At 33.0% G+C, this 24241-nt stretch overlaps 1 protein-coding gene and 1 non-coding gene across 2 annotated transcripts in view; one reads left to right on the top strand and one right to left on the bottom strand.

Annotated features, from left to right (window-relative positions):
* The window catches only part of LOC145240304 (uncharacterized), a 243164-nt gene that overhangs the window by 158236 nt on the left and 60687 nt on the right, over positions 1-24241 (bottom strand). The window contains exons 6-7 of the mRNA XM_080103886.1: positions 7933-8013; positions 2348-2399 (exon numbers count right to left, since the gene is read on the bottom strand). Of these exons, the coding sequence (XP_079960012.1) occupies positions 2348-2399; positions 7933-8013 (133 nt within the window). The remainder of the gene's footprint in view (positions 1-2347; positions 2400-7932; positions 8014-24241) is intronic.
* Positions 10418-10490, top strand: Trnar-acg (transfer RNA arginine (anticodon ACG)). The gene has a single exon. It is a non-coding gene; the product is annotated as a tRNA-Arg (tRNA).

Below are 24241 nucleotides of genomic sequence, written 5' to 3'. Positions count from 1 at the left end.
GTGATTATTTTATATAAACTTACGTCAAGTGTTTGTTTTTTGTTGTTGTGAAAAAATTAATTGTCTTATATATATTCGTCAAGAACTTAAAACTGTATGTTAGGACGATACAAAAGTATAATGCAAGGCGAGTAATTCTTTACTCTTTTAGGCAAAGTTGCTTCCCCTTGTCCGAATCTTAAACTTTAAATACTCGCGATTTCTCGCGAAGTCAACGACCGGAAGTAGACAGTTGAGGGAAAACAGAGTGACTTTCAAAATTGAGAATAGCATCATACCCGTTGTTCCAGTTATTATGCTTGGACTTCTAACCTTTATGTTTGAATTGTTGTTACATGTGTGTGTGTGTGTGTGTGTGTCTTCATAATAAACGTATATCGTTATGTAACAGCGAGTGATTTACTTATTTTCATGTGTTACAAACATACCCACGAGAAGGCTGTACACCCTGCGGTAAGATATTTGATGTTATGTTGATCCTAACGCATCCCATTATATAACACTTTATTTAACAGATGAAATAGACGACACGGTTAAAAAACAAAGAACTACAGAATAACGTAACAGTATTGCCGGTGCAAAGGGGCGACGACAAATAAATAATTCAATTAAAAGGTAAACGTGACAGTCATTAAAGAATTGACATGTTCGGCAAGGAGGTCAGCATATAAAATGTAAAAAAATAAATCTTATTTGATATTTATATGTGTGTTTGTGTGCGCAATGCACCATTCCGTCTTCCAGTTGTTGAATACTCTCATGGCTGTTTACTATGTATGCCCGCTGATTTGGAACGTATAAGCATTTAATTTCCTTGTTCTTGCGTTAATTGCTTGGGGCTTAGAGGTAAGATGCTGCCTTTAATGTGAAGGTTGGCCTTGTAGACTAGATTCAAATTTCCCTACCAACAGTAATTATCAATTTGCACACTGATGATTGAGTAAGTAGGTAAAAAATAAGTGTTAATATTTATTTAAAAATATCAATTATCGATCTATCTATCTCCCTCTCTCTCCCTCTCTCTCTCTTCATATATATATATATATATATATATATATATATATATATATATATATATATATATATATATATATATATATATATATATATATAGTACAAAACTTTTTTGAAATCCAAAGACTTACATTTTTTTTATTTTTTGTAATTTTTGTTTATTTCATCTGGAATTTCTTCATTACAGCCGTTTCGTTAATGGGATGGCAATTTTATGATTTTATGTGTTCATAAAAATGTCCTATTCTCACCGACTCGTCAGATGTTATTTCCATTCGATGTTACCAACAAAAAGTTGATTTTGTATATGATAAACCTGGTGTTTGGGGAAAATAAATTCCATCCCCACGTTGTTACAAGTCGACCATCTTGGGTACCATGCTAACCAAAATTTCTGTTTTAAACTTTAATTTCGTAGTTTTTTATTTTTTGTTTAAGTTTTAATTTCCATTTTTTTTTGCTATTATTTATTCTTTCCTATTTTTTATAATTTTATTTCTACATTTATGCGTGTTTATTCTTAGAAGCATTTTGTTTGGTTTCGAATTCTTATTTATTAGTTAATCTTAATAATTCCGCTTTTGAATTATAAGCGTTGTTGCCTGAAGAGGTCTCTAGTTACTAAATACTAGAAGACCGAAACATGCTCATGACTGTGTAGCAAAAAATTACTGATTGTGTAAATACAAATTATATATATATATATATATATATATATATATATTTACTGCTTATGTAAAGACAAATTACTGCTTGTGCAAAAACAAATTGAGTATATATATATATATATATATATATATATATATATATATATATATATATATATGATGAAAAAGATGGAAATAGTATTCCGACAAAGTAGAGAAAATAAAAAGGAACAAACCGTATTATGTGTTCATCAACGTTTCGTCTTTATTTCGAGACTTCCTCTGGATGAATGAGATTAAGAAACCAAAAAATATACCAGTACAAAATATTTGAAAATGTTTCACGTGCACAGTGTGACGCAGTTCTATTACAAAGAAACGGAAAATTGATGTTGGAAATTCAAAAAGGAGGGAGGGGGGCTGGCGCTGTTAAAGAGAAGGAAATTTTAGTGACGTCATATAGTCGTTAATTTAATTTAAAACAATGAACGCAAGTTTATATTCTATTGGGAAAAAGATATATCTGTTGAAATTCAAATATAAGTTTGTTACAAACTTATATTTGAATTTCAACAGATATATATATATATATATATATATATATATATATATATATATATATATATATATATATATATATATATATGTACGTGTGCAGGTAAATATAAAAATGACTTTTTATTTACTTTTCTCTTTTATTGCTTCCAGGCGCTTCTGTCGTGTTTCTTCTCTTTGTCTCTGTATAAAAAATAAAGAAAATATATGACATGAGTTTAACATTATGACATGAGTTTAACATTATGACATGAGTTTAACATTATGACACGAAAGGAACAAGCTGATATTGATTTAATACGCGTGAAAATAGTTTTCATATGAAATATCTGCTTTTTAAATATCAACCCTTTAATGGGTTATCCAACACTGAAACAATCATTTGTATACGATTAGTTGAACACAAGTGACGACTGTGTCATAACTAAGGGGAAATAATCAGTTCATACCATTCCCAAAAAGATTAATGTCTCAAAAGCTATAGATTTTAACTATAATGCCATTATAACAGATGAATTATCCAAGACAGTTCGAAACCAACAGCTTCTTTCCAAAAACATGTTTTTTTTTATTCACTTTCACTCACACCAAGGCTTATTGAAACTTAGACTATTTGGGATCGTATCTCACTAGAGTCCGGTGGTGTTGAGCAGTAGGATACCTGTTCACATCATATTTAAACTTCTGCGTGTTAATTGCAGTCATGGAAGCAGGAAACAGGAAGTGAATTCCAAAACCCAACAGTCCAAATAAAGAAATTATTAGATTAAAAGGCTTTTCAAGAATTTAGAGATCTCAATAGTACAGAGGTGGGATTTTGCTGTTTGTCAAAACTGCAAGATTATGGAATTCTTTTCCTGTTAACTGCTTTCCTTCTATTTATAGTATTGTTTTTTGTTGTTGTTTTTTTTTTTTTTCAAGACAAAAACCAAAACGCGTCTAATCTCTTTACGACAATCATCTTTCGTTCTTATAAGCTCTTTGCATCAAGTGGCTTCATGCCTTGACTGGAGTTATTACTATAAAGAAAAACTAAATATGTTGAATTAGTAATCGAGTAAGACGAATTAATTTTTAAATATATATATATGTGTGTGTGTGTGTGTGTGTGTGTGTGCGCGCGCGCGCGTGTGTGTGCGCGCGCGTGCGTGAAAGGGGATTAAAAAATATTGAAAATTCTTTTAAAGGGGATTTATTAAGATATAAAGAGCTCAACATGTAGGATAGAGCATAATATATAAATAAAATTATAAACAAAATAAAATATAACTCCTATAATTTGAACATCTGCTTCGTTCAAATTAGAGGATGCTGTTCAAGTTTCGTGATAAAAAAAAAATGTGCTACAGTTAACTTTTCTAAGAATTAAAAAATAGTAAATAAAATTCATTGCTATATGATACTTCAAGTATATATTAAGTTGAGTTTACGATATATTGCAAGCAAGAATTGTTAAATATTATTACCAGGAACAAAAACATAATAAATATATTAAATCTACTCTTACTTGTTAGGTATTTATTACAGAAATGGACTCTGATTTATGAAAGTATGATAGGTTATGAAAAAGGAAGGATTGTAAAGAGATAGCTTCGAATTTGGGGGTATGAAAACCAAAGCAAAATATGATGAACGTAAAAATAAAATAGATAAACCCCATGATTTATTATACCATACCTGTTCACACTGAAACACTTATCACAATATTCTGTGGATCTATATTAAAAAACCTTGTTAAACTTTGTGACATATTTCCATTCTATGGAGGTCAGGTGCGAACGAACACCCCATAATTTTATTATACCATATTTCTTCAAACTGAAACATAATTATCAAAGTATACTTACGCAGATAGATATGAAAAGTCTTTATTAAGGTTTGTGCCTATTTGCATTCTGTGGAGGCCAGGCGCGAAGGCAGACCCCACAATTTTATTATACCATCCCTATTTAAGTTAAAGCATACTTATCAAAGTATTATTATGTACATCTATTTCAAAAACGCTTGTAAACCTTTTTTTTTTTAATTTAAATTTTTTTTGTTTCCATACTTTGTGGACCAGGCACGAACGCAGACCTCACAATTTTTATGAACAACCGTTCTGCCAGATCAAACATACCCATTCCTGTGTCTCGATACATCTTCTTTCATTATATGTAATCAGTTTTCTTTTAAATAGTCAACCATATAGGAGCCTATTCGTGACCACACACACACACACACACACACACACACACACACACACATTCAGCTTTATAGTATATATATATATATATATATATATATATATATATATATATATATATATATATATATATACAGAGAGAGAGAGAGAGAGAGAGAGGGAAGGGAGGGAGAGAGATTGTGCCATATAATATAATAATCACGTTGGCACACCGGTTCTCGCCAGATCACCGAAGTTAAGCAACGTTGAGTCTGGCAAGTACCAGATGGGTGATGTACCACGAGGTAAAATACCAGATTGAGAACTGGCGCGGTCTATCCTTCTCTCGAGGGTAGATGGGACTCTCTTAAGCCGTACTTCGCACCCCATCTAGTGAGGCTTCACGATAAAAAAATACCCTTGATAGCCCTGGCGAAGCATTAAGTATTCAACTACCGACAAGATTTGAATTAAACTTCAAAACTGCAAACACATGTAGTGAGTTCAATCTTGGCTACGCAAGTAAGAATTATTAAATATTATTACCAGGAACAAAAACATAGAAAATAAATTAAATCTACTCTTACTTGTTAGGTATTTATTACCTAAGTTATCATCTACAGAAATCATACATTTATGTAAAATACGGCCGCGCTAGATGGATGGACTGGATATATATATATATATATATATATATATATATATATATATAGAGAGAGAGAGAGAGAGAGAGAGAGAGAGAGAGAGAGAGAGGGGGGGTCCATAAAATCCGTGCCCATAAAAAATTATAACTTCATTTCCATTTGCGATAAAAAAAATTGTAACAAAAATGTAAATAAAGTTACAATTTTTTTAATGCACACCAACTTTATGGCACCCTCTATATATGGGACCGTTTTTCAATGTATGTTTAAAACCTATATCGTGTTCCGAGTTGTCTTTCGTAGTCCTTATCTGTGTCCACAACAGTATATATGTATATATATATATATATATATATATATATATATATATATATATTATCACTTTGTACACTGATGATTGCGTAAGTAGGTATAAAAATTTGAATGCAGTTAAAATATGTCTTTCGTGGTCCTAACCTGAGTCCACATCAATACACACACACACACACACACACACACACACACACACACATATATATATATATATATATATATATATATATATATATATAGAGAGAGAGAGAGAGAGAGAGAGAGACAGAGACAGAGACAGAGAGACAGAGAGAGAGTCAGAGAGAGACCCTAGTGTTTCATGCTTATGTAGTCAACAGAATGATTTGACCCCTGCAACTAAGCCACTTTCGAGTCCATTACCAAAGAACCCGGGGCCATCGTCCATCGCCACGACATTTAAAGGAAATGTTAGCATTAACGAAGCGTTTTACTACAGACGATCTTAGAGTGATCAAATAACAGGAAATTACGATCTCGCACGCAAAGCTAGTTGACTCACTTTTTCAATTTCCCCCAGACAGTGCTTAACTCTAATATATATTTTTTTAATTTTTTAAAGGGGGTGGAAATTCAAAATCCTTTGGATACTCAAGGTTAAGCATAACGAACTTACACACACACACACACACACACACACACACACACACACACACACACACACACACACACACATATATATATATATATATATATATATATATATATATATATATATATATATATATATTAGAGGTCGAAAGAGATACAGAGAGAGAGTTTATACGCTCAAATTAAGTCATTTTACAAAACAAAATTTAAAATTAAATTTAAGCTTGCAAATATCTCGGAAACTTTTTTCTTTAATAATTCATTTTCTACCATATCGTTTTCCGTAATTTTTGTATATTTTCATTATTGCGACATGTGGTTTCCTGGCCTTGATAAGTGGTGACGCCTGTGTAAAACAAATTCAATATTTCGAATTTCGAATTTCTATTATAACTAAGAAGAACAAATTTTTCACAGCAAGAATTCGTCTACCTACAAACACTGTAACGAACTGCTCATTCTTCATCCGTGCGTCTAACATCATATAAAATTTCCATGAACATAGTTTCTTTCTCAAAACGTCCTATCAGTGGAAAATCTTCGCATATGACTGGCGTTATTGCGTACAACAACGTAGTCGTTTTAAAATATAATTATCAACAAATTATTGTCGAATCGCTGAAATTCCTCTCTGAGGATTACAATATGGCCATGTTCAAATTTAATGGCAATAGATACTTCATTGAGTTTCGGCGACTCGAAAGCGTTAGTGACTGTCAACCAAGTCGAAAATTATTGGACTCGGCCTAATTGGTTTGAATCGAAAAAAAAAAGTTTACAAAACTAAACTAATTTTGCAACAAAACAAAAAGATAAAACCACAAATTCTGTCTGTTTTCTTTCTCTCTCTTCTCTTCAGCTACGGGTTAAATAGTATCAATACTGTGGTGATATTCACTTTTATTTACGTTTCTTAATTTTTTAGATGAGGGTTGGTTATTTGTATTATTTGGATTCTTCAGACTACTGTTCTCATCTTGAGTGTCGGTTTCACAACGTTTCGGTCGATATAACCTCCGACCTTCTCCAGGTACATTTTATTGAACTCTGGAATTTTTTTTTTCGAACTCGGGAATCTGAACAGAATTCTGAATGGAACGTTTTATTTACTTCACGCGGGTAGCATGCTCTCATCCCGTCAGCTGTGCTTGGTTAGAGGGCCAAGTGGCAATTTTGTTTTTCGGTTACCCAAACTAAGAATTGAACCCTCAACCTTCATGAGAATATCACATTTACAATTGATTTTTTTCTAGTACTTAACCACTGCGCCACGCGTTCTTGCGTCCATATTCCTGAGTTCGACAAAAAGAATTCCTGGTTGTTTATAATGGACTATTCTAATCTTCTGCTTTATGGGTAGATATATTACCATAGGTTAGCAATATACAGAGAAAGAAGGAGAATAGAGAAAGCGACGGAAGCAAGAGTAATAGAAATGGTATAAATTAATAGTAGTGAATCAAGCAGCATATTTATTTTGAAGAACAATTTTTTAATAGAGTATATTGTTTTTTAAGTCGGTTTCTATTTAACCCATAGTTGGGACCCTAACATCTACTACCAGCCTGGGTCAGAGTGGACCTAGGATCAATGGTAATTAAAGGGTGGCTCAACACTCCCCAAAGCCCGCAAGCTGGGACCTCACCATTGGATATAGTTTAAGGTCATATCCAGGACCTAGTACCAACTTTAAATTATCGTTAAACGGTTATGAGTAGGGCTTTGACAACAGCATATTCTTTTCCTTGTTTTGACTCTCAGGTATATATCCATTGATACCTTATATGTTTTTATGTAGAATGATGTGGTTCTCATTTGATTAATTGTGTCTAACTGTGTCGGATATATACTCGAGAGTAACAAAAATGAAAAGAATATGCTGTTGTCATAGCCTTAGTTATGAGTCATTTTAAGGTGATGGTAGGCGTACTACCAAATGTCTTTCGATGCAATATTCTTATAGTTTTGAGGATTCTTGATAACTTACCTCTAGTTCCAAGTTTTCCAATAGCGCCTTGACGTACCAGTAGCCATGCCGATAGCCGCCACCAACGCGTATATATTTGTGCTGTGTGTGAAGAAAACAGGCATGTTTTAGATTGTCAAGTACATTTCAAGACATTTAAAGATCGAAAAAAAGCTTACTTAGTTTATCTGGTTTATTTTACTATACACATAGATTCGAAAAAGTTGTCAAAAAAAAACACATATATACCAAATAAATGTTATCAAAGACAAGATAAGTTACATTTCTTCCTATCTGGAAAATGTTTTAATCTTTTTACTCATTTTAAAACGTGTAATCGGTTCGAAAATCATACAGTGTTTATCGATATATTTGAAAAAGACAAATGGCGGCAAGCTCTTACTTGAACACGGTAAGTTTGGGAAAATGAGTTCAAACAAAATAAATTATACAAAAACCCACCGAATATATATCCGCTTATGCCACGTTAGCATATATTGAGTTAGTTTCTAACAGAATTTTGGATAATTTTTTAGTTTGAACTCATTTTCCCAAACTTACCGTGTAAGAGTTTGCCGCCATTTGTTTGTTTTTTTTCAAATATATCGATAAACACTGTATGATCGTCGAACCGATTACACGTTTTAAAATGAGTAAACCCACTAAAAACATATCCAGTTAGGTAGAGAAGTAACTTATCTTGCCTTTGATAACATTTATTTGTTATATATTTGTTTTTTGACAACTTTTTCGAATCTATGTGTACAGTAAAGCAAACCCAGTTTATCATATAAATATCGTTATTACCACACCGATACTAAACCGGTTTAAAATGCTATACAGCATGTGTAAAGATATCCCATGTACAGGATGCGTAATATACGAGGGGCCTCCTATTTTTTATTCCGCCTAAATAGATCAGAGGCGATTGCAAATTATATTGTTATGATAACCGAACTTATGTACTCATGACCTGAACGTTTCATCTCTCTGTTGTAGATATTGACGGTGTGCGACTTAAAAAGAAAAGCGACCCATGCCATGGATGAGCATCAGAAGTAGAGATGCGTCATTGATTTCCTGGCAAAAGTGCATCAAGAATGGTGGTGACTATGTAGAAAAATAAATTATGGAACATAAAAGGGCGCTCGTTTTAATGGTACCATTCCCGCCTTCGTAGCTCTTCAACGTGTTTTAGTAAAAAAAAAAAAAAAAATAGGAGGTTTTACTTTTGGAACGACCCTCGTAGATAAGGACAGATTTATACATTAACAGAAATGGCCGTCGGAAAGAGATAATGCTGTAGTTTTACTGGAAATTGTTTTCGTAGTTATAAATGAATAGTTGATATTTACTTTCTTCCCACCACAGGAAAATGTGATGCAATGTCGAAAGATAGGGAAAGCCAGGCCAGTGGCCCCAAAGAAGGAGCAGTCTGACCTATCAAAAATTGCCTCGGCAGCCCCGTCGGCATTTCTCGGTCAAGACTCCTCAGGTAACAAGCAATAAATTAACTCCATCCGAAATTCGGGTGGTAACTCCTGGGAGCGTGGGCTTCCTTGGTACCACGCCGGACAAATACCTCAGTCCGACAGCTAAAAGGTCAACTAAATGGTACAGTATTGGACTGTATATTGCTTTAAAATTACGTAATTTTACATAGATAATATTTATATTTTATATTGAATAAAGTTCAGCTTCATTATTAATCGAACTGGGTTTCTTTCTTTTCTTTTTTAACATGTTTTAATGCTCTTTTTAAAAAATGCCCTCATGTAGCATCGACAGTGACAGTTTGACAAATCTTACCTACATTGCCTGCAGGCATTTTTTAGTTAATAAGCCTTCTATATCTCGGATAAATACCTCAGTCCGGCGGCTAAAATGGAACAAAACCTGTGGGGTTGATTGTCGAGAACGAGTTTTCGACATGTATTACTACCCGAAGTCTCCCGCTACCGAAGCGAGGAGGAGAGTGTACCTATCATGATGAATAAATCGTCAATTTAGTAATTTTATTAAATGAAGTATCATTAAACTTCGGTGTCGATTTTCATGAAAGATGTCAATCAATCACATGCAACGATCAAGTGGTTCTCGTTCCTTTTGAATATTATTCTTACTATGGAGACTTTCAGAGATTGTTTAGTGTGTGTTATTTAACTTTAAACATAATGACGTATGATAGTCACTTAAATACTAATCTATACTAGTAATAAAATTATAAACGTTTATTTATTTATGTGTGTGTTTATATATACCAATAAAACTTTCGAACGGATGCACCGAATTGAAAAATTCTTTTTTCCCCCCTGAAAGGTGTTAGTCCCTAGATTGCCCTTATCTATATATGATTCGTAACGAACAACGCCGAGTCACACAGAAAGCCCGAAATAAGAGTTTTTGGGGCCATTTCTTGCAATTGTCGAAAAAGTTACCTACCCTTATCAACAGAATTTAGTACTGTCTGTATACAGCCGCCGTAACATCTCTCGACATACGGAGAGGACTTGTGGCGCAATGGATAACGCGTCTGACTACGGATCAGAAGATTCCAGGTTCGAATCCTGGCAAGTTCGTAATAATTTTAACTATCATTTTATTCAACGTTTACTCAAAGTTAGGATATTTTTGTTTTTTCAGTGATTTTGTTTTGTGCATATGGGAATTTTCCATGCTCCGAGTTCACAAGGTAAGCGTTGATAGTAAGACGATGTTGAGTGTACTCGATTTTGTGTTTGACTCGGCGTTGTGTGTGCCGGCGCGGCGCAACCGCTAGTTTACAATATAATAGCACGTGGAACGTTTTGATAATTCCAACCAAAATGAGAACAGTAGTCGGAAGAATCCAAATCATACAAATTATCAATCCTTATCTTAAAAATTTAAAAAAAAAAAAAACATTACATCAAATCGGCACGAACCCGAATTTATACAAAAATGGGATGTTCTTTCCGTTTCATAAAAACATCACAAAATTTTAATTCTCGCGACTACGTTTCGTTAGAAAGAAGAACAACAATCATTCTGTTTCGCCATTCGCCAATAACAGCCATTGTGAAGATCTGCCTGAAGAAGGTCGGAGATTACATCGGCCAAAACGTGAGAAAAACACTCAAGATGAGAACAGTAGTCCGAACAATCCAAATAATACAAATAATAGCACGTGATTCGAACGTCAATTTTCTGTGAAGATTTGAAGACACTTCTTTAATTTTTTATGGATATCTACTAGCAGGGAGACCCGACTTTCGCTGGGATTGAATGATGATCAACGAATGTTTCACACTCATATTTTTATTGTCATTGAAATCGATGAATCGACCATTTTTCAATCAAATCAATTGATTGCTTACTTTAGTTGAGGATACATCGCAGTGCACCGCGAAGAAGCTTTGCGTGCCTCCCTGCAGTGACTTATGCCACAGTATATTGTAGTCTACATTGCACTGTAGAGAACCTACTGTTGATTTTATAAGATTTATGTATAGAGCTTGAATTAAAATTTACAATTCCAAAGTCAAGTCTTCAATTGTGCTCTAAACAGAAACATTCATTTCGAACGCGCTCCTGTCATATAAAAGAACCTACTGTTGATTTTATATGTCTGGCCTTACTGCTTGTGTGGTGATAATGGCTTGAATTTTAGTTTAAAATGAAAAAGTTAAGTATCATGCTTCAATTGTGCTTCAAACAAAAGCATTCATTTCGAACGCGCCTCGATCATATCAAAGAACCTACTGTTTTTTTATATTTCGGGCCTTTCGGCTTGTGTGGTAATAAAACTTCTCAAATGCACTTGTGATGTTAGGCTGTTTATAATGTTAATCTTATTCAACATCACCTGTTATTTCTTTCATCGGATAATTTCGATTATCGATACTTATCGGAGACATTCCGATACAAAACCAATCTAAGAACACCACCAGGCACATAAAGTACGTTTGTGTGAAATTTCATAAAAATCGACACAGCCGTTTTCGAGACCATAGGGAACAAACGCACAAATTCCTTTTTGTATAACAGCAGTAATAGTGATATCCTTATAAATTTTTTCTTCGCTCTGACATTGATATTAAAAGCCTACTTTTTCTTTTAAAAAATAATAAAACAAACTTCTTAATGTACTCAGCCGTGGTTATGGCAAGCGACTGCAAGAAGTTTAACTAATTTTCATATTCCTAAACAAGCTTTACTTAATTACATATTCATTTTTATGGTTTCTTATCAGATGCTTGGTTATATTTCACTATTACGTTGAATTTTATTTGTGCATAGTTTTTACATTCTGCATAATTGCGTAGAATTTAAGAGGAAAACACTTTAGCACACGAAAATATATTATATATATATTTTATTATCTATGTTTATAAGTTTGTATATATGTATTTGTATTCTGTATGCGTATGTGTATGCACGTGTTTGTATATGTATGTGTATATATATTTATGTATATATATTTATATATATATGCATGTATATGTATGTTTCTGTATACATGTATGTATATGTGTTGCATTTGGCACTAAAGTCGCCTAGTAAATTATATCTATTTATATATATCCCATCTCTATTTTATATATATGTATGTATGTGCATATATATGTATATTTGTGTGTGTATATGTGTATTTATATATATGTATGTATGTGTATATATATGTATATTTGTGTGTGTGTATATGTGTATTGGGGTAGAGAGGGCTCCCGTAAGCCGTGGTGAAGGCAACCTTTCTAGGAGAAGCAAATCTCTGATTTAAAAAACCATAAAGCGGAAGACCAGTACCCGCATTAAGCTGGTCTGCAGTTTAATTTGTTGCTGGCTATCTTGCTCTTGCTTGTTGCTGGATCTCAACATTTTGAAGCGAGAGAGAGACTTAGCTGTCATACAAAGCTAAGACTCTGTAACATCATCTTTGTATAGATACTCCCTCAGGCATTTGGGCTCATGGACTTTAAGTGTCTGAGGGAGTGGCACTCGTCTGACAAGACGTTGCAATCATCATATATATATATATATATATATGTGTGTGTGTGTGTGTGTGTGTGTATGTATATATATACTTTTACTCAATTTTCTTTACTCTCATTTTTATTATTATTTTTTATCTTTATCATTCTATTATTATTATCACTTTCTGTTACTATTATTATTATTATTATTATTATTATTATTATTATTATTATTATTATTATTATTATTATGATCTACCTACATGCATATTTTCATAATTTTATACCTATTCAATCCATGCCCGGCAATTTTGAATTTAATTTTTAATTTAATTTACTTAATTTCTTAGAGACCTTTTATAGAAAATGCATTTAAATAGGTAAATCACTTAAATTAGATGTAACTTAGCTTACTTTAAGAGGACGCATCTTAGTTACTACGAACAACGCCCCCCCCCCGAAAATCCGTATAAATCTTAACGTGTCAAATTCCATATGACACCGCGACAGCCCGAAAGCCCACTAGTGATAGCTACCTACCTGTTCTACTTGTATTTCCCTTTTTCCATTCAAACCTTACCTCTCACCCCCTACCCCGGCCTCTAAAGACTTACGTATCTTACATCATTACCTCATTTCTTCTCTTCCACCTTCATTAAGATTGTTTTTAATTTAATTCATAACATTATATAATCAATTCTTAATGCTGCAATATTTTAAGTTATAAATTTATAATATTTTTTACGAGAATATCTTGTAATTTTCTTTTCCAGTTTTAAAAACTAGTCGCCGGGTTCGAATCTATCGACTGGTGTTAATCGTGACACTCTGCACTGATGATTCCCGAAAGGATGAAACACTAGTGTCTGTAGGTATTTAATAATTATTATAGTTAATAATAATAATAATAATAATAATAATAATAATAATAATAATAATAATAATAATATATATATATATATATATATATATATATATATATATATATATATATATATATATATATATATAAGATTAAATATTTTTTAAAGTGTTTTTTAACATGTTTTATTAACTGTTTGTTCTTATTATAAGCTCTATCTCCTATTTGGTTTTATCGAATTTTTACATCTGGTTGAGATTACTTTATAAATATTAATTCTTTAATATTTATAGTATACTTTAGTTTTACCATCTTGGATCATTTTGGTAAATTTTATGGTAATTTTTATTTTATTTTATATATATATATATATATATATATATATATATATATATATATATATATATATATATATATATATATATATAAATTATTAACTATAATAATTTAAAAAAAAGCTTTCGGATAATTAAATATAATTTATTTGTAACCTTTGGATTTAAATTCATTTGATTACTATCTGAAAAAAAAACTCCTACTCTCAAATAACTAAACATTTTCATCAGTCAAATTATACGTTAGATACGAAAGACACACTAATGAACACTTAATTCCTGTCCACATATTCATCAAATCAAAATTGATAACAAAACTGAACACACGTAACGTAGGCTTGAACATCAGCTTAAATATATTCAATAATATTAGGTTGGTGCAAAGATAATGTAATTTTTTTTTTTGACGTTTTGGTCCTCCGAAGCCCGGGTGACAAGATCCAAGTGTAGTATCTGTTCCGGCAGATACTGCAATCAAAGACCATATGTGAGGGGCAAACCCACATATAAGACCATTGCTCTTGTAGCAATCAGTTATTGGTCAATGTAGGGGAAACCCTTAATACCAATTGTCACTATTCAGTTCCCCCAATCTCCCCCAGGGGAGCTGCACCCCTCCGCTTCACTCTCCACATTAAAAAACGACCTTGTGCCGAATTTGCTCACTGGGGAAGCAAATAAATACAAACTATATATATATAAACGACATTATTTTTGCACCAACCTAATATATTTTACTGAAAATAATATATCTTTTTTACACTGCTTACAGAGGCGACAAAAAGAAAGTCCGAACTTGTAATTTTTTTCAAAAACTGCAAATTTAAGCTAAATTTAATGTAACTGTTTAAACAAACTATACCTCATTTGATTGGCCTTTTATTCTTCTATAATTTTACCTGTTCATATTTGACTTTTAATTGAAATATTGTAGAGTTCGCGTCAATTTAACTTCAAATTGAGGAAGTAAAAAGAAAGTCCGCTCAATGGAAAATTGTTATTTAAATGTGACTTTAGGACATTGATGCAACACAAATACGACAGTAAAACAATCAACTAGTTAATATTTAGTGGCATGTCCCTTCTGCAATTTGACAGCCTGCAATCTTGAATTAGATTGCAGCAATACTCCGAGAAAAGGGCATCCCACTTTTCTTTAATTGTTGTCCAAGGTTCTTCCAAATTTGAAATTTTATCATTGCGTAGCTGTTGCTTGATGTAATGTCATACGTTTTCGATAGGATTGGGGTCTGGAGATTGTGCAGGCCAATCCAAACACGGAATATCATGCTTTTCCAAGAACCTCTTGACATTGCCAGCTGTGTAAATGGGAGCATTATCCTGCATGAAGATGGGATTATCATTCAAATTCCGACCAAAGTAGGGTAGAAAATGCTCAGTCAACATATTAATGTACTTGGGCGAATTAATTCGATCTTGCAAGTGAACTATAGGCCCTGGATCATTGGTACTAATAATGCCCCACACCAAAACTGAACATCCACCATCTTGCAGCGTTGAAACTGAGCACCTAGGATTCAATTGTTCGTCTCTCCTCCGACGGACGTACTGCCTACAATCACTACCTAGCCTATTGAACTTGTTTTCGTCGCTAAAAAGCACTTTTAACCAATATGAAGAGTCATGATCTTCATTGCATCTGTCGAAGTCCAGACGGCGCTTTGTTCTTTACAGAAATCATTAGCTTGCGTCTTGCAACATATCCTCGCAAATTAAATTCTTTTAATCTGTTCTTGACAGAAGAAAGAGAGCAGTTTTTAACAAGATTGCGCTGTTGTTGGATTTGAGGGGCCGTTTCAAATCTGTTTCTTATGCTGTGGATCTTGATAGCATTGTCTTCCCTGTTAAAAGTAACACTAGTACGATTAGATTTAGGGGCATCACGAACACTGCCGGTATTTTGGTGCTTTTGCACAGTCTTTCGTACCGTTTTCTCAACACATTTCAATCTGCGGCCGATTTCTCGATTGGATAAACCAGAAAGGTGGAGATTAATGAGCTCCTGACGATCACTAAGAGAAAGTCGTGGCATATGGACTAAATGTTACGTCGCATTACTTAGAACAACAACATTTACGACTAGAGGTTCTTTGTTGCCTGTCAGTGGATATTTAAAACTGATTTAGGGGCGATGATTTAAGCTGGTTTTAAGCTAATTTGTTGCTGCAGACTTTCTTTTTGCCTCCTCGATTTGAAGTTATTTTTTTAAATTAACGTGAACACTAGAATATTTCAATTAAAAGTCAAATATGAACAAGTAAAATGACAGAGGAATAAAAGGCCAATCAAGTGAGGTATATTTTGTTTAAACAGTTACATTAAATTTAGCTTAAATTTGCAGTTTTTGAAAAAGTTACAAGTGCAGACTTTTGTTTTTTGCCGGCTCTGTAAGTTTGAAAGATCTCGGAAATAAGAATTTGAAAATCCTATGTATAAAAAAAACAAACTGGTCTAAAATGCATAATCTTGAAATAAAATTTCAATTGGTCTCTGATGCACAATTTGAAATTAACATTTTCGAACGTTTACTATGAGTAATTTTTAAATAACAATTTTGAAGATCTATAACAAAGTATAATTTTGAATTTTTTAAGTTTGTAAAACTGAGCGCCATGACAACAGCATCTTCTTTTAATTGTTTTGACTCTCGAGTATATATCCGACACAGATACAGTTAATCAACCGAAAACCACATCACTCTATACAAAAGCATATAAGATATCAACAGATACACACTCGAGAGGCAAAACAATGAAAAGAATATGCTGTTGTCATAGCCCTAGTAATAACATTTTGCTCTGACACTTGTGTTTGTAATTATATTTTCTTCGGTTTGTTATAGTTAAGTTTTAAAACAGCATTTTTTTTTATCGTTGTCAGACATAATTTCGAAAAAACATGTTCGTCAGTTTTTTATGCTGAAGTTTGCAATGGCGTGTTTATCGTTACACGCGCCGAGTGCCTGCGTTTTAATGTAACACTACCTGTTCTTGTGGTTTGTCTGATAACGTCTATGTCGTTCCCTTCCTGTTATTTGAATTTAATTTATTTTCATTAATTTAATGCAAAAGCGTGCTAATACACGTTTCTTAACGTCATTTCTTTGTTTGCTTTCAAACGCAGCCGGGGTTAGTCGGTAGGGGGGGGGTGGACTAACGACACGGTTTCAAATACATTCGCACCGAATGACTCCAGGTAAAATGTCTTCCAGAGCATGAACAAGAATTGTTTAGTGTGTCAGATGTCAATGCCGCTGGGTCTCTGTATTCGCGGACAAAATAATTCTTTTTTCTTCTTTTGTTTTCTCTTAAACAGCAAAAATCACTCAGAGAACAAACACCTCCCGCCACCGTTAAGATTCTAAAGCAACGAAAATTGATAAATATGATACTGCATAGGGTTAAGTAAAAAAGTCAAAATTGCAAAGGGTGCACTGATTCGAAACCCGATCACATTTCTGACAGCTCAGTATCGTAACCACAGCACAATCACCCATGCCTAAATGTAAAAAAAATCTATAAATGCACACACACACACACACACACACACACACACACACACACACACATATATATATATATATATATATATATATATATATATATATATAGTCTTGGAAGTTTTTAACCTTTAAAACTATACAAAAAAAATATTTTTTTATCATTCGTTAGAAAACCATCTAGTCAGTAAGTCATTTAATCACCTGCAATCACTGCATCAACTCGCTCTCGAATTTACTATAATACCAATAATTTATTTTTCAAGGGATCATCAGTTGTTTACCATGAAACACTGTTTCGGAGATTTAAAAACAAAACAGTATATTACATCATGGCTCCCCAGCAGTGTTGATCAAACACCACCACCCTTAATCTTAAGAAGAAGACACGTTTCAAACATTTGATCCAGTTTTCTATTCTTAATTGCAATTACTAACCTTTTCATACTATAAAAATTAATTTCTTACCTGTGCGATTCATCAATTTCCACATTTAAAATGGATACATATATATATATATATATATATATATATATATATATATATATATATATATATATATATATATATATATATATTTGAAATCGGTATATTTAGGCAGTATTTTTTCATTCAAGCAAAACCTTGTGGTTAGAAACACCTCCCTACCGGCTATAAAAACGTTGGAACAAAGCAATGCTGTGTACAAATTCAAATGCTCTATGGGAGAATGTAACTCCGAAAATGATACATACATTGGGCATACAATAACGTTGTCCCGGCGAATAACCATGCATCAAAATAATACTAGTGCTATATATAAACATTTGATAAAATAACATAACTGCCCCCCTCCAATCTTAGAAAGGTCCTCGTTGACAACATAAAAATTATACAACATGAGAATAATATTAAAAAATAGAAATTCTTGAAGCGTCATATATTAGAACCCTTCAACCCACTATAAATGATATTGCATTCAAGAAAAGCAGTAACGTTCTAAAATGTCTTGCGTAGTTCGTATTGGATGGACTTTGTTAACGGTGTCCACGAACCTACTGATTTTAAATACCCGAATTTTAAATCGACCTATATTTTTAATCGACTTTTCATCGACTCTTTATATTTTTACTTATCGCCGTTTAGTTTTCACTTTTAATTCTCATTTTCGCTCCTTCGTACTTTTACTTCAACACCTGATGATGATTCGTGGACGAATCAAAAGCGTTCGTGACAGCAACAACTATGGAACTTTTATTAATATTTTTGATTTGGATACAAAAAGATTATACGGAAAATCGAAAAATTAAGATATAATCAAAATATCATAAAGCAAAGTGTCTCCGTTGCATTTAAAAAATTTTGCTTGAGTATATATATATATATATATATATATATATATATATATATATATATATATATATATATATACTAGACTACCAGTGACCCGTTGAGTCAGTATATGTTATAGCTGGCTATGGAATAGTGAGTATACAGAATTAATGTATAAACGCGCAAAAATTGAATGCACGCGCTCGCGAAAACAAACATGGCGACCAGTAAAAACAATACGGAATATATTGGGTAATAAAAGTTTTAACATAATTTCCCGTCGATTAAATAAAAAAATCCATTATATAAGATGGGTGTAATTCGTTGAAAAAAATTTAAAAAAAAAAAAACGAAAAGAAAAAAGCACAAGGAGAGAGTGTGCATTGTTTTGGTGCACCCTAGTTTGTGTGTGTGTGTGTGTGTGTGTGTGTGTGTGTGTGTGTGTGTGTGTGTGTGTGTGTACGTGTGTGTATGTGTGTGTACGTGTGTGTTTGTGTGTATGTATGTGTGTGCATGTGTGTACGTGTGTGTGTATGTGTGTGCATATGTGTATGGGTATGTGTGTGTGTGTGCTAAGAGCTTTAAAAATAGGAAATAATAAAGTGTTTTTAGCCTCAGCCGGGATCAAAGTGTAGTATCTGATCTGATGCTTCACTTCACTTTTTGGTCTTTGTTAGTGAAGGAGAAATCCTTCATGACTGATACATTTTTTATTTTGGTTCCTATCCAGAGTGCCCCTTTTTGGGGAGCTGATTTTTAAAAACCGACCTTGTGTGTAACTCTGCTCTCGTGAGGAGGCAAGTAAACAAAAAAGATAAATAAATAAAAATAATTAACTGATTAAGTAATATTTAACGGTGGGACCTTTTCAAAGCAAATCTTTAAGAAATGAAATATTCGCACACACACACGTTTTGAAGAGTTTCTACCTATTTTTTTTAAATGTTTGGATTTTATCACAACCACCCCACCCCATCCCCAACCCCATCCCATCTTTTTTCCCATACCCCCGCCACCAAACTAACGGTTACATGTCTCGCTACGTCGCCAATAAGTGGGGTCTCATTTAAATTTATATATAAAAAAAAAAACCTTCTTTTATGTTGAGAATATCACTCCGAAAGTTTCAGGACTTCTTGTCCTATATCTCCTTGTTTCTATGTTTTGATCAAAGGGAAACTATTTTGGTGAGAGTTTAGCAACTGGATGTTTTCAGTAGAGTGTCGCCCGTCTGATTCTGAGGTGTTTGTTGGCTCCTTGTGTAGCTCAACACCTCATTATTTAGAGGACAGTGCTCTTTATTTTGGTAGTTACATTTATTTATACGGGCCGTATTTGGGGAAGCGGTCTGAACATTTTTATTTTCATGTTATTGGATGAGATGATTGTTTCCGCTAAATTCGGCATAGTTGAGTATGATATTTTTATAGAGTTTTTGATTTATAATGTACTGTACTAATGCGAGTATTTAAAAGAGTTTTCTACTATTTTGAAAAATCCTTTAGGTATTGATGTTTTTACGTTCAAGCTAAATGGTGGATTGAACCATATGGACTTCTTTCGTCTTAGTCGTTTATTTTTTTTATGTTTGTAGTTAGAATTTTCATTAGTATTAGCATTTTGGGAGATTGGCTTATTCTTCCTTGGAATATATTGTATTATTATTATTATTATTATTATTATTATTATTATTATTATTATTATTATTATTATTATTATTATTATTATTATTACCTGTCTTTATGGTCATATTATGGATAATTACTGATGTTAACTTTTTAATCATAAGGTCTTCTTTTGTTGCATTCTATATTATTTGTATATCCTGAATTTCTTAAAGCATTGTTGTAAAACGTTGAAAATTGGTCAAAGTTTTTTGTCAGCTGATAGATTTGAGATTCTTTTTGAGATAACCGATACTGTTGAATTAATTATGGATTTTGGATGACTCGATTGTTTAAACACATAAAATAGATTCAAATTGGGTTTATCATAAGGGGGTAAGATTCAGAAGTTAAATTCAGAGAAATATCTAAGAAATTAAATGAAAATTTCAGTTGACATTAACGACGACCAAATGCAAAGGAGATTTTTTTTAAATAATACAAATCTTGTTACAATTTTCAATTAATTATAAAGAAAACTTTAGAGGAAAATATCTAGAAAGATCTATTCTTGTAATATACGCTCTTCCCTCTCAAGTGTATTTTTTACGTTTTGCTAAATATATGCGGACATTACACGAGGGAGCCTCAGTCATTTGAACATTTTTCAAAATCATGGAATCTTTAGTTAAATGTTGACAAATTTTTCACAGAATCGGAATCAGTACTTGTATCGGAATCGGGAATTTAGAGCAGAATACGTAATTGTATCGGAATCAGGGGCAACACTTTGGAATTGTCTCATCACTAATGTGTGTGTGTGTGTGTGCGTGTGTGTGTGCGTGTGTGTGTGTGTGTATGTGCATGTGTGTGTGTGTATGTGTGTGTGTGTGTGTGTGTGTGTGTGTGTGTGTGTGTGTGTGTGTGTGTGTGTGTGTGTGTGTGTGTGTGTGTGTTTAGATGAGGATTTATAATTTGGATTAGTTGGATTATCCGGACTACTGTTTTCATCTTGAATCTTATCCTCACAGTGTTTCGATAGATGTAACCTCAGATCTTCTTCGTGTGACACTCGAAAATCTGTCGGCGGTTACAGTGGTCGAAACGTTGTAAAGAAAACATCCAAAATTACAACATTAGTCCGAATAATACAAATAATGCAAAAAAAAAACAATGCCTGTTCGAATCAAGTCTCAATCTCTTAGACAGATTGTTATTTGGGTTGGACTTTGAACACCCGAGAAGATAATTTTATATGTTAGAAGACAAATTATTATTTTTCTTATTCCCTCATTTTTTTCTCTGATTTTCTTTTCTTGCTTTATGCTTCCTTTTCTGATGTAGAAGTCGAAACTTGCTACAATCACAGGCAGGAACTAATTCTCGCGGCTCTAGATTTGAAATTTATTTTCTCCCTGGCTTGTCCAATCACAAGCCAGCTCTCAATCACGTGACCGAGTACACAAAAGGTGAAATCTGAAACTCTTACTCCTCTTTCCTCCTGACCCTGCCGGGCAGCCTTTGGCCCCAGGCCTAACGTGAGTATAACAAACCAACATGGCTATCGTGAAAACTTGCTTTCACATTCGCTTCTCTCACACACACACACACACTCTCTCTCTCTCTCTCTCTCTCTCTCTCTCTCTCTCTCTCTCTCTCAACGGGCTTAACCTACATCTACTTGCCGGATATCTAATCTACGTCCCCACATCAGAAACTCTTTTCACAACTACTATAAATACAAGTGCGCACGAACACTGAACCCTTTTACTAACCCGTTTCTCTTTTGTACACGCTACTAACAAAGATGACTAATAAAGCTGCTTTTGAATGTAGAATGAAACTCCATTTCATTGTCTCTTATTCTATAAAAGTCTTCCTGCTTTTTATCCTTTTTCATTGCTTATTTTCAAAGTCTTAAAAGAAGGTTTGTTTTGTGTTTCTGTTCTCTTCTCAACCAGCCGGCAAAATATTAAATCTGTCTTTACACACAGAATCTAGAATGAAACTCCATTTCGTTGTCTCTTATTCTATACTGCATCTGATTGTCTCACATTTTCTACATCGCGTTATTTTCGTTTCTTTTTCCTTCTTTTTCTCCTGTCGTTTATATCTTTCTGCTTCTTTGTCAACGCACTTTTCTTTCCAGGACCTTTTTCATAACCGTCTCCTCTTCTTCTGCCCCTATTCTCCTTCTTTCTTTCCTTCTCGCCCCACCATCAGTTGCCTTTGAACCGCGCCTCAATTGTATCGTTTTCACCACCGGATTCCAATCAAAACCCTTTGATGAAAATGGCCGATCTTCAAAGCACACCTTGTTAATCGCGTCTCCAAGAGATATCATTACAGATCTAGATCGACCTGCGAACCTAATTGAATAAAAAACCAACAAACATATGCCCCTCCCTTCTCCGCTTCGAGGAAATAAGAGACGCACACGTACACATACACACGCACGCGTGCGCGCAAACAAACAAACACACACACACACACACACACACACACACAAGCAGGTCCAGAAATAACGAAGTGCTATGTAGGAGTCATTATAATTAAAGTTACATTAACTACACAAAGGCAGATAGTGACTTGTAGTCTCGCGTTTCATTCTTTCGGGTCATGTGATATGTTCTCTCACATTTATTTTCTTATATTTTTTATGTTTAATTAAGAGATAAGAAACGCAAAACACAATGCACTGCTACATATACATGTTATATATATATATATATATATATATATATATATATATATATATATATATATATATATATATATATATATATATATACTTTTTATTTTTTATTACCGTATCTTTCTGTTAATTTACATTATTGTTTCAGCTCCCCGGCCGTTTTTTTGGGCCGTCTGTAGCTTCCTCAGACTTTTACATTATTATATTTATATACAATGGGTTAAGAAATTCCAACGAAAGAAAGGTGTATATTTAAATAAGGGGGTAGTCACCAACAATGTGTATTTTTTAACATTATTTTATTATTCCGTGTCTTGGTTTTCCATTTAGAATTATGTTTAGATCATTGTAATAATGTTTTTAAATCGTTCAATGATTTAAAAACATTATTACAATGATCTAAACATAATTCTCAATGAAAAACCAAGACACGGAATAATAAAATAATGTTAAAAATATATATTGTTGGTGACTACCCCCTTATTTAAATATATATATATATATACATATATTATATATATTATATATATAAGTTTGATGATTGAAGTTAAATTCGTAGATTAAAATATATACACATATATTTAAGTTAAGAGTTTATTGTTTGAAACAAGGAATATATGGAGAAAAATTATGTTTATTTCCTTAATCCATGGATTGTCAATACTGGCTCATATCATCAGAGGAAACGAAATGCAATTAGCAAAATGTTCAGCTATGAATAAACAAATAATTTGCTTTTCAGCACATATATTGAAAATGTTATTTGAATGGTGATTAAGAGTCATAGAAAAAAAGGATTTCATACAACCTGGGCAGTCCATTTTCAGAATGAGTTCAATAGTTTCCGGGACATTACTGCCAGGTCGGACGAGTAGTGATCCAGGGGAAAATCAGTAATCCGATATATTAAGAATATTTGGTTGTCCCATACCGTTATTTCGAAGGGCATCATGAAAGTATTACCTCAATGTAATATCTGAGAGGATAATTCACTTGATCTCTAATCTGTGACTTATATAAACTGCGTGTCAAATTATTAACGAGATAACAT

The sequence above is a fragment of the Euprymna scolopes genome, chromosome 19, assembly GCF_053919585.1.
Source record: "Euprymna scolopes isolate OS-2025 chromosome 19, ASM5391958v1, whole genome shotgun sequence".
NCBI lineage: Eukaryota > Metazoa > Mollusca > Cephalopoda > Sepiida > Sepiolidae > Euprymna > Euprymna scolopes.
Note: the sequence above shows the minus strand (reverse complement) of the source record. Positions and strands in the feature narration are given on the sequence as shown.